Raw genomic sequence first — 12,242 nt, 5'->3', positions numbered from 1 at the left:
CTGGTAGACTGGCCTAGATTCTCATGATGGTAGGCCAGGTCCCTCCTTCCTTAGGATAGCATCATTGACAAGACATGACCTGCATTTGCTTCTCTGAGTTGCCCTTTTATGTAATTTCTTCATTGATCCCACACCCTTATTAATCACACAATTGTCATTAAACCACACCCCGCCCTACCTCTTTCATTACATATGTGAAATACATGCAGTCATTTGTAGTTGGCTTCTCTTGGGAGCCGTTATTTTTCTTAAAGTGGTTTCCCTCCATAGACATAACCTGGAAGTGCTCTCAGCAATTCAGCTCCTATCCTGTCAGGGAGGGCATAGACTCCCCAATTTACTCAGTTCTTGGTGCTTAGTTTTTCAGTCTCAGATATATATCTCAGTCTATCTTAGTATTTTCACAGCCTTTCTTGGCCAAAAGCAATACCTAACAGTTAAAATGACTTAGTAAGTCTGTATGTCCTAACAGTTTGATAGCTGTTTGAAAAAATAATACATGTAAATTGAAAGAAAAAGTAATGTTTACATTTCATTCTTAGGTAACTACAATAATCTTGAATCTCGGAATGAGACTGGACATCACCACCTTTGTTTCCTGTTCTATATTAATTTTCATACGGCGCTTGCTTTTTATCTCAGCAGTCACCAAAACCCCAACTTCACAAGGATGCAGTGACTTTCAAAAGAATGTAGTGCAATTTAATGTTGAAATTGTGAACTACCTCAAGCTAGTAGCATGCATGTCGTCTGATATATGCCAACTATTGCTGTTTCCCTCAAACATTTAAAATATTAACGATGTTCTTACAAGTTCACCGTGGTTCCCTGGGTACCTGGGACACAATTTGAGAACCACAGGGCTAGAACTCAGTCATGTAGCTGCATCTAGCTGCAAGGAGATGAGGAAATATAATCCATTTAATTCAATCTAGTGGCCTCTGCTCCAATGGATTAAATATATAAAAACTTTTTAAAAATGTTTATCCAGTTTTGAGAGAGAGGTGGAGCATGAGTGGGGGAGGGGCAGAGAGAGAGGGAGACACAGAATCCAAAGCAGGCTCCAGGCTCTGAGCTGTCAGCACAGAACCCAATGAGGGGCTTGAACTTACAAACAGCGAGATCATGACCTGAGCTGAAGTCGGAAGCTTAACCGACTAAGCCACCCAGGTGCCCCTGGATTAAATATTTAAATATTAATTTTACATTTTTATTCTTACAGTGATGTTTTATACCCCTGTTGGTAAGTTATTGAAGGGCAGGTGGTTATTGCCTCCTTGTAATAATAATAAATATAATATTGCCTCCTTGTAATAATAATAACCATATAATGGTCCCTATTTATTAAGCACTTATATGTAATAAGCACTCTACTAATGTGTTTTTCATATATGTTCTCACTTAATCCTCACAATACCTTTAGAGGTAGGTAAAAATATTATTCCTATTATATATGTATATATATTTATGGAAAATCCTATTTAGATGAACTATCTTTGCATGAAGTCACATAGAAATTAAGTGGCAGAGCAGGATTTGAACCAGGCTGACTTTAGAACAAAACTCACTTGACCACCATGCTTTAACTTTGATATTTATTGACTACAAAAATTAAGAACAATATTATATATTTGTATTGACATTACTTACTGTTCCACTTGTACTGAAGTGATTAAATTAGTACTATCTTTTATACACTAACTGTCTTCAGAGGATTTAAAAATTGAATTCTCGCAATATCACTTGAGCAAGCCTGAAGAGGAGACTTGTTCAAAATAGTTCCATGTCAGCCTTCCCACTTTCTAGTCTGAAATAATACAGATGGAAAAGGGGAAGGCCAGTATGTATCTCCCCACCTGACATTAATCAAAGTCACTTACCTGTAGAGATGTGACATGAAAACATTTTGTTAACATCTTGACCACCCATTTTTGTTGCAGGAGGCCGAGGGAAAGACGGTGCCCCCATCATCACTTTTCCAGAGTTTGTGGGGTTCAAACACATCCCAGAGGAAGACTTCCTGAATGTCATGACTTACCTGACTAGCATCCCCAGGTGAGCTGAACACAGCGTTTTGCTGGCTTCCCAGTCACTTAGTTTATTCTGAATTTCCCATGTGACAGGGCTGGGTTGAGATGGAATTTTTGCTGAGTGCAGCCCACGCTGGTATGTAGCGTGGCCAGTTTCTCTGATGTATTCCTCACAGACAAGTGATAGGGGAAGAGGCTAGAAAACAATGTCAGTTTTGACTATGATTCACACATAGGAGGTACTTAATAAACACTGTTGAGTGAATGAAACATTGGTTGAACATGTTAATGCTGCATCTGCCCCTTCAGGTTTATTGCACTAGAATAAGGTGATTCTAGCTTCCTAGGGCCTGTCATCTGGGACACATGACCATTGCTCAAGGAGGTCAAGCCATGTTAGGAGTTATTTAGTTTATCTTCCCTAAATAAGGAATTCTCCACATTCAGATAGAGAATCTAAGGCACAGAGCAAGAAAACAAAGGCTGAGAATAAAAACTGTGCTTGTAGCTGAGAATATGACAGAGATGTTTTTGGGCATCTGCTGTTTCTCTAGCCCGAGCCTTACACCTTTATCGAATTGAGTCAGTCAATACCCAGGCTTCCAAGGGGTGGAGTGTGGGACAGAGTTCATAATGATGAACCATTTTACAGACAAAGATAGAGCTGGGAATGAGGCCCAAACCCAACTCTTTGATAGTGCTGTGTCCAGTCTCCAGCCAGGAAAAGCCCTTCCCTCCATGGGTTTATAGGGCTTATGATGTCATCTCTTACTTAAATTGCTGTGAGGTTAGGAATTTACACAACGGCCATGTGTGTGCTGTTTAGCTTGTCTTCCATCTGCCTCATGTGATTTCGGGGTCAACACCAGCTTTGTCATTGAAAGGCCACCTGCAATTTCATCCCACCTGTGGAGATTAGAAAGTTGAGTTGTTTGCTTTAACCAAAGCCACTCTAAAAGATTTATTTTTGTTTTTGTTTATTACTATTCATATTTCCTCAGAGAGAGCTATGGATTTTATTTTTTAATGCACTTCTTCAAAGTTTATTGCTTAAATTATATGTAACTAATTCCTTTCCTTTCTTCCTTTGATCCCTGAAAATGGTATGTGTTATGCAGATGCGTAAGGATTTGGGGTTTTGTTGCTTTGAAGGAAGGATGCTGTGTGTGTCTCTGGGCTGTGCTCATGTGGTTCTCTCTGTTGAGACCTTTCCCATCCTTCTTGGCCTATCTAACTTCTACACATTCATCAGCCTTCAGTCTGACCTCATTTCTTCAAGGAATCCTTCCCCAACTTCAGTTTCGCTCTCACAGACTCTTAATTTCCATAGACACCTGAGCTTAGCTCTTATATAACACTGTAGTATATGGAAATTGTTTCTGCCTTTCCCATTAGACTGTGAATAGCTCAAGAGTAGGGGCCAATGCTTTTGTTTTGTTTTCTTGTTTTTTTGTTTTTTTTTTTTTTTATCCCTAGCTCTAGCACAGTGTGCCCTGCACATAGTAGGCTGTCAGAAGTATTGTCGGTAGAATTTCCAGTTCTGATAGAATTCATTTCAATAAAAAAAAAAGAGTATTTGCTATAGGGTGAGAAGGAGGCTGCTGACAGAGAGAGAGGAACTCAGTCCTCACTCCTGCCTTAACCTCCTTGGGTTGTAGGGAGTTGAACCTGGTCTCCCTCTTTGGCTCAGTTGCATTCCAAAATAATGACACCCATCAGTTCAGCAACTTCTCCTTCCATGGGGAGCTGCAAAGGAAAGGGTTGAACAGGGAGGTGGGCAACAGGTGGAAGTGCCTCCACCTATTCTTATTATATTTGGTTAAAACTCACTGTTGAATTTTACTGAATCCCTGATGCAGTCATATGCTAACCAAAATGGGTTGTTTTTGTCTTGTACTTATAGCCTTTTCTGAGTCACACTGAGAAGCATATGTTGAGTGCTATCTGGACCAGTGTAGAGCAAAGCATAGAGGGGTAGAACCCCTATCTCCTAGAGGTAGAAGATAAGACAAAACAAGGGGCTACTGTTTTTTTGGCTTGATGTCTTTTTTTCTGTTCTATATTCCTTATATAATTTCTGGCAAATAGGAAGTTTTTTAGTTTCCTAGAATGCTGTTTGTTTCTTGAGAAAGAATAGCTGTCTGACCAATTATTCCCCTTTTCTCTTCTTGGCATTTGCTCATATCCACCCCTCTTGCTTTCAACATAAAGAGCCCCACCCGTCTTTCTTTCCACATAAAACAGAGACAATGGGTAAGAAGGCCCAAAAGGGGAATTTGACATGAACCTTGCTTTCCAGGTTCCATTTCAGGTTCCAGAGAATGAAACCAGCCTTGTTTTTTATGATTCCTATTTTCGCAATATGCATCTTCCTAAGTCTTACAGTGGTAACCAGGCAACAGAGCCCTTCCCAGGTTGCAAAATGTTTTATAGGCAGTTGATGGAGGGCTCATGACACAGAACAAGAATTGATGTACTAGAAGAGGAGGATGGCAGGATATGCAGGGTGGGGAAAGGATATCTCTGTGCCTGAAATTAATAAGGACCTCTCATTGTGGCTGGGTTGGGTGAGTGAAGAAAGCTTCCCACGGCAGCTAATTCTTCACTAGATCTTTGCTGAGTGCCAACAGTGTGGTTGGTGTTATTAGGTGCTATAAAGGACCAACAAGGCCATAAGACAATGTCTTGAACCTCAGGAAGCTCATCACATGACTCTGTTGTCATGATAGCTTGTGAAATATGCAAACAAAGTATTATAGAAGATCAGAAGAGAGAAAAGTCACTTCAGACAGGAAAAACAAGGAAAGCTTTAGGAATGAAGGTGAAAAGATAGGTAGGATTTCCACAGGTAGATATGCAAGGCAACATTCCAGAAAGAGAGAATAAGGTGGTATTTAAGAGCTCTGTACACAGTCCAAATCTGGAACGCAATCCACATTCCACTGCTCACTAGCTGTGTGATCTGGGGCAAAATATTTGACTTCTATCCAACCCCCCCCCGGTTTTCGAAGTCTTAAAAAGAGTATGTTTGGGGAACTTTGGCCATCCAAGTTGATCAGAACAGAGTAAGGCTCCTTTTCAGTAGTGAGAAACGAGAGCTGGAAAGACATCTGGAAACAGACTAGGCAAGGCCTTTCCCACCAAGTTGAGTAGTTTAGACATAATGGGCAGGAAGAGGTGGCTGGAGGTTTTGCGGTGGGGAATGACAACCAGATTAATATGGTGGTGGTGTGCAGAGTGGATCAGATGGAGCCAAGAAAAGGAGGCAGGAGACTGATTAAGGGCTTCTAGACTCGGATGGGCGCAAAGTGAAAGGGTGTGAGCTAGCGTGTTGACAGGAGGACTGGGTAGAAAGGGATGGACAGAAAGGACAGGCGTTGGGGCCAATTGGGATGGGGGAGGGGGAGAGTGAGAAACTAATGGCTTTAGGAACTGTACTACCAGACAGATCTTACTGCTTGTCTGGGCATGTGGGATTGAGCCCCCATTTTGGTTTTCATTGTCTCATCTTGTTGTATTTCATTAGTTTGCCTGCCTCTTCCTTACCAAAAGTATGCTAGGATGTGGTTCCCATCTTAGTTGCACATTAGCATCACTTGGGGAGTTTTAAAATATCCTGACGTCCAGACCAGACTAAAATCAGAATTTTTCAAGGTGTGACTTGAGCTCCAGTAGTGCTGGAAGCAACTCAGGTGACCCCAGTGTGCAGCCAAGGGTGAAACTCACTGTGCTAGGTGCTGTTGGGAGACACTGTGGTAAAAGGGAAGGAACATTTGAGGGGTGAGGAAGAAAATGCGGACTCAGGCTTAGCTTTTGGATAAGATGCAGTACTGGGGCATGTGGGGAAGTTAAAAGACAGAACGAGAGCAGCACCCAGTCTTCTACTTTTGCCTTCATAGTTCTGTATTTCTTCTCTCTAAATGTAATAAAAGCCAAAAATTCTATTTCCTGAGCTTCCCTGACTCTGGGGTATCTTTGTGAATTATATGTAATACATAACCATTGAATTATAAATCTTCCCACATGGATCTCATGGTATTAAAATATATATAAAATATAAAAAGTATCATTGCCACATCACCATTATGTTTCCAATAACAACTGAGGGCTCACTTTAGCCTATCAGGTACCATCTGCTATGTATTTATACTACTAAGGGTTTTCAGAATCTGTCTTATAACAGTAGCAGGATAAACCTAGGAGTCAGTTTCTCAGAGGTATTACTTATGTAAGATATTGTCACTTAAAACATGTTTCCTGTGGCTACAGATTGTAGCCAAGCAGTTTGAAAAGGCATTAGTAAAAACATTCTGAACAACTGAGAAGGTCAGCTATTTTTAGATCACAGTTGTTTTTCTCAAAATCAATATTTGTATAACTCAGCATGGATTTTTATTACTGAATTACTCTATTTAGTTTCTTTGTTTTAGTCCAATTCTGAGTTCATTATTTGAAAGGGATTGGGGGGGGCGCCTGGGTGGTTCAGTCCATTAAGCCTCTGACTTTGGTTCAGGTCATGATCTCGCAGTTTGTGAGTTTAAGATCTGCGTCGGGCTCTGTGCTGACAGCTCCGAGCCTGGAGACTGCTTTGAATTCTTTGTCTCCCTCTCTCTACCCCTTGCCCACTCAGACTCTCTCTCAAAAATAAACATTAAAAAAAAAAGAATAAAAAAAAAAGAAAGAGATTGGAGAAAGTACTTTTATTAGATAGTACAACAGTCACGTTTCAGAACAGTGGTGAATTTTATGATTATTTACTATTTCTTAAATTTATTAAAAATGTTTATTTATTTTTGAGAAAGAGGAGACACAGAATCCAAAGTAGGCTCCAGGCTCTGAGCTGTCACCACAGAGCCCAAAGCGGGGCTCAAACTCATGAACTGTGAGATCATGACCTGAGCCAAAGTCGGATGCTTAACCAACTGAGCCACCCAGGCACCCCTGATTATTTACTATTTCTAAAGGACCTTTTCTATAATGTATTTGTTGAGAGACCTGTTTAAGTTTGAAGAATTCTCCTATGTCCATTTTCCTCCCATAAAGTCTGATTAATAGTCTTTGAGATGAGTCAGATCCTCATTTATGATATGCTGTCTGATAGAATGCTGTCTGGCATTTCTACTTTAGGAAAGGAGGGGAGAAGGACATTGCAACTATTTGCCTTGTGAATTATAATGAGAGTTTCTCTTTTGTATTAAAAGACTGAATGGGACGGCTGGATGGCTTAATCAGTTAAGCATCTGACTCTTGATTTTAGCTTGGGTCATGACTCCAGCATTGTGGGATTCAGCCCTCTGTGAGGCTCCACGCTGAGCTGGGCATGGAGCCTGCTTGAGATTTGCTCTGTCTTTCTCCCTCTGCCCCTTTCCCCTCTAAACAAAGAAACAAACAAACAAACAAACAAACAATAAATGAAAACACTGAATGAATATAACAATTTGTCAGCTTTAGAAACTAGCCCCGCCAATGAAGTTAGTTCATTCTGGGCCTCTTACTTATGGAGGCAATAGAAAAGCACCTGTTTTTAAATGGCTTTGAATAGCATTAATTGGAAAAGATCTGCTTTGATTGAGTGCAAGGGTGAGGTATGTTATTTCTTGGGCTGGCTGTGGCATTGCTCCTCAGAGTCAGGGAGATGGAATCATTTCTTTGACTTCTAAGGACAGAGGTCCAGGATGGGGAGTCTTGTTGGCCTGTTGCATTGCCCAGGGTGGGTGGATTTGCTTCAGAGCTCTCAGAAAGGATGCCTTGAGAGACCAGACCTTAGACAGCCAGCCAGGGCTCGAAATTTGAGAGTACCCCATGGATTTGTTATGAATAAGTGGTAACACTGGCAAGTAAGTCTTATAGGCTAACATAATTTGAATGAATTATTTTAGAGGGCAGAAAAAACATTTAATATGTTAGATTCTTGTCCTTCTCTGTGTAAGACTAGGAGTCTGACAGTATTTCTCACCAGTAGGATGAGCTAGTGTGTGCATAATGGCTTTTCTTTGTTCATTTGCTTTAGAATATCTTAACTATCCTGCATTGTGTCACCTGTCCTTTTCAGATAGGAGCCTACTTTCCCTTTTCCGATATGTTCAATTTAGATTTCTTTAGACATTCAAAGCACAGCCTCTTGCTTGAATTTATGGGTGCTAATGGTTGTAAATATCTGGAATTTGGCCTTATTCAGTGGTGTTATCAGTTATAAAGAAGATAATTGCCACAGTCTAACAAATAGGCTCATCTCCTATTTATTATGTGATGTGGGTTGTTTTGGTGATGGGGTGGTCTGAAGAATTGAGATGAAATTGGGCAAGATGTTGGGTGTGGTATTAACTTTAAAATGTGAATGCTGCTTTTTTTTTAAGTTTATTTATTTATTTTGAGAGAAAGAGATGGGGGGTAGAGAGAGAGAATTCCAAGCAAGTTCTACACTGTCAGCACGGAGCCCAACTTGGGGCTCAAACTCACGAACCGTGAGATCATGACCTGAGCTGAAACTAAGAGTTGGACACTGAACTGACTGAGCCACCCAGGCACCCCTGAATGTTGCTTTTTAAAAATCAAGCTTTTGATGGAGAGCAAGCAGCTCATCATGCCCTCTACAAGTCATTATGTGGTCAGTAATGTTTCCTAAAACTCTGTGAGCCACAGAGGTGTTGACTTTTGCTGTTTATTTTTTATACTATTTATTGATTTACCAATTATTACATGGTTACTATTTATTACTTACTAGTTTAAGGGGTCCTGAGAATGATGGGGTAGGAGGATTCAGTTACTCCATAATACCTTATTAAAAATACCTTATTAAAATATTATTAAAAGACTCTAGACATTATTAGCACAAGTACCTTTCTGATAATCTATACAACTTCACTGGGATGGTAAACATTGAATTGCATTTAGTAATGATGTGCACTCAGTATTATCAGTCAGAATATTCTAGGTTGAAGGCCATCAAACTTTTTCTGTAAAGGACCAGAGAGTAAATATTGTAGGCTTTGCAGGCCATATGATCTCTGCCTCAACGACTGAGCTCAGCTGTTGTTGCTGAAAAGCAAATATAGATAATATATAAACCAATGAGTGTGGCTGTGTTGCAATAAAACTTTATTTACAAAATGGGTGTGGAGTGGATTTGACACATGGACTGCAGTTTGTTGGCTCCTGGTCTAGATTAGTTGTTCCCAGACATTAGCATACAGCAGAATTTGGGGGACTTGCTAAAACACAGATTGCTGGTCCCACTCCAAGTTTCTGATTCAGTAGGTTTGGACGAGGCCACATAATTTGGATTTCTAACAAGTTTTCAGGAGATGCTACCGCTGCTGGTCTCAGGATCACAGTTTGAGAACTATACATAGCTAGTGAAAAGTAAAGCTTAGGACTTAGATTTCTTGGCTCCTGGCTTGGTGCTATTTACACCAACCATAACGCGAAACTTTTAGATAATATTATGGTGGTGATGTCCATGGTGCTAATTTACATATTTGTTTTTATTTTTTGATTATCACCTTTAGACAATATCTTGTGGTTCTTTGCTATGAAAAATGAATTTTGCATACTTATGATGCTTCTCTGTCCTTGCTCCCTTTCACCCCCCAATTTTTGTTAGTTACATTATTATTTTTAGATCATATAATGGTTACCATGATAAATTTAAATAACACAGCTAATTCTATCTGGTGATGCAGCAACCTTAGATAATATCTATTGTTTTTTTACCATATATTTCCATCTTTTTTCTGTCTCTCATCTTTCAAGTTCTTCTACCTATATACCACTTTCTTTCAGTTGGTAAGACTTATAATGTATTTTACATTTTTACTATATGTGGGTTTTTCTTTGACTCTAGTTGATTCTATACACAGAAATCAGTAAAATGCATTTATGCATGTAATATGTTCATACCTCTAGAGTAAGAAACGTAATTCTATGTCATTAAACCTGTGTCACTCAAAGGAGTGCTACACATGTTAAGGTAAATAGGTTCTCTTTTCTAAAAATCCATGCCACAGTTTAATTCATTTCAGACTCAGGCAATGTCTTTTTTTTTTTTTTTTTTTTTTTTTTTTTTTTTTTACCTTTTCCCTTGGCATTTCTTTTTCTTTTTTTTTTTTAAGTTTATTTATTTATTTTGAGAGAGCGTGTGCACGTGCATGTGTGTGTGACTTACTTTGAGAGAGCGTGTGCACGTGCATGTGTGCACAGAGAAAGGGACAGAGAGAGGAGGAGGGACAGAGAGAGAGGGAGAGAGTATCCTAAGTAGACTCTGGATTGCTAGTGAAGAGCCTGACATGGGGCTTGAGCCCAGGAACCGAGATCATGACCTGAGTGGAAACCAAGAGTTGGAAGCTTAACCCACTGAGGCACTCAGACACCCCTCCCTTGGCATTTCTAATTGTCTTTTTTTCTTGTTTATACAGTAGCATATATCTATATTGCATTATTAATATCTTCCAGATTCTTTGTTATAGAATTTATGTAATACATATATTTTTTTCTTGAAGACTTTTTTTGAGGCCCGCTGACCTACCCTTATAAATGCTGTTATCTGAACCTGTTGCCAGATGTCAACCTGGGATTGCTTTTTATCATATCTCTGGAAAGATTGTTCCTTCTTTTTTATTTAAAAAAAATTTTTGGGGGGGGATTGCTTGGGTGGCTCAGTTGTTTAACTGTCTGACTTCGGCTCAGGTCATGATCTCAGCCCCTTCTTGGGCTCTGTGCAGACAGCTCAGAGCCTGGAACCTGCTTCAGATTTTGTCTCCCTCTCTCTCTGCTTCTCCCCCACTCACACTCTGTCTGTCTCTCTCTCTCAAAAATAAATAAACATTAAAAAAATTAAAAAAATTTTTAATTGAAGTATATGTGACACACAATGTTATATTAGTTTCAGGTGTACAGCATAGTGATTTCATTTTCATTGGAAAACTTTCAAGCTGTTTCTTTTTCAGAAAGGGTGTATGGTAAGTGAAATGCACAAGATTTAATTTTTTTAATTTAATTTTTAAATTTAAATTTAATTTATTTTTTCAATTTACATCCAAGTTAGTTAGCATATAGTGCAACAATGATTTCAGGAGTAGATTCCTTAATGCCCCTTACCCATTTAGCCCATCCCCCCTCCCACAACCCCTCCAGTAATCCTTTGTATGTTCTCCATATTTAAGAGTCTCTTATGTTTTTGTCCCCCTCCCTGGTTTTATATTATTTTTGCTTCCCTTCCTTTATGTTCATCTGTTTTGTCTCTTAAAGTCATCATAGGACGGAAGTCATATGATATTTGTCTTTCTCTAATTTCCCTTAGCATAATACCCTCTAGTTCCATCCACATAGTTGCAAATGGCAAGATTTCATTCTTTTTGATTGCCGAGTAATACTCCATTGTGTATATATACCACATCTTTATCCATCCATCCACTGATGGACATTTGGGCTCTTTCCATACTTTGGCTATTGTTGATAGTGCTGCTATAAACATTGGGGGCATGTGCCCCTTCAAAACAGCATACCTGTATCCCTTGGATAAATACCTAGTAGTGTAGTTTCTGGGTCATAGGGTATTTCTAGTTTTAATTTTTTGAGGAATCTCCATACTGTTTTCCAGAGTGGCTACACCAGTTTGCATTCCCACCAGCAGTGCAAAAGAGATCCTCTTTCTCCACATCCTCGCCAACATCTGTTGTGGCCTGAGTTATTAATGTTAGCCATCTGACAGGTGTGAGGTAGTGTCTCATTGTGGTTTTGATTTGTATTTCCATGATGATGAGTGATGTTGAGAATTTTTTCATGTGTCGGCCATCTGGACACTCCAAAGAAGTCAGAAACTTCTTTGGAGAAGTGTCTATTCATGTCTTTTGCCCAATTCTTCACTGGATTATTTGTTTTTTTGGGTATTGAGTTTGATAAGATGTTTATAGATTTTGGATAATAACCCTTTATCTGATACGTTGTTTGCAAATATCTTCTCCCATTCCATTGGTTGCCTTTTAGTTTTGCTGATTGTTCCTTTCACTGTGCAGAAGCTTTTTACTTTGATGAGGTCCCAATAGTTCATGTTTGCTTTTGTTTCCCTTGCCTCTGGAGACATGTTGAATAAGAAGTTGCTGCCAAGGTCAAGGTCAAAGAGGTTTTTGTCTGCTTTCTCTTTGAGGATTTTGATGGCTTCCTGCTACATTTAGGTCTTCATCCATTTTGAGTTTATTTTTGTGTATGGTGTAC

General features: G+C 39.4%; 1 protein-coding gene across 3 annotated transcripts in view; it reads left to right on the top strand.

The window, feature by feature from the left end:
• The window catches only part of MCF2L2 (MCF.2 cell line derived transforming sequence-like 2), a 293,647-nt gene that overhangs the window by 44,339 nt on the left and 237,066 nt on the right, over nt 1–12,242 (top strand). For all 3 annotated transcript variants that reach the window (XR_009262037.1, XM_058730623.1, XM_058730622.1), the window contains exon 3: nt 1,941–2,055. Coding sequence is in view for 2 of the 3 variants with exons in the window: in XM_058730623.1 (XP_058586606.1) it covers nt 1,941–2,055 (115 nt within the window). In the remaining variant the exon portion in view is untranslated. The remainder of the gene's footprint in view (nt 1–1,940; nt 2,056–12,242) is intronic.

This window comes from Neofelis nebulosa, chromosome 5 (genome assembly GCF_028018385.1).
Source record: "Neofelis nebulosa isolate mNeoNeb1 chromosome 5, mNeoNeb1.pri, whole genome shotgun sequence".
NCBI lineage: Eukaryota > Metazoa > Chordata > Mammalia > Carnivora > Felidae > Neofelis > Neofelis nebulosa.
Note: the sequence above shows the minus strand (reverse complement) of the source record. Positions and strands in the feature narration are given on the sequence as shown.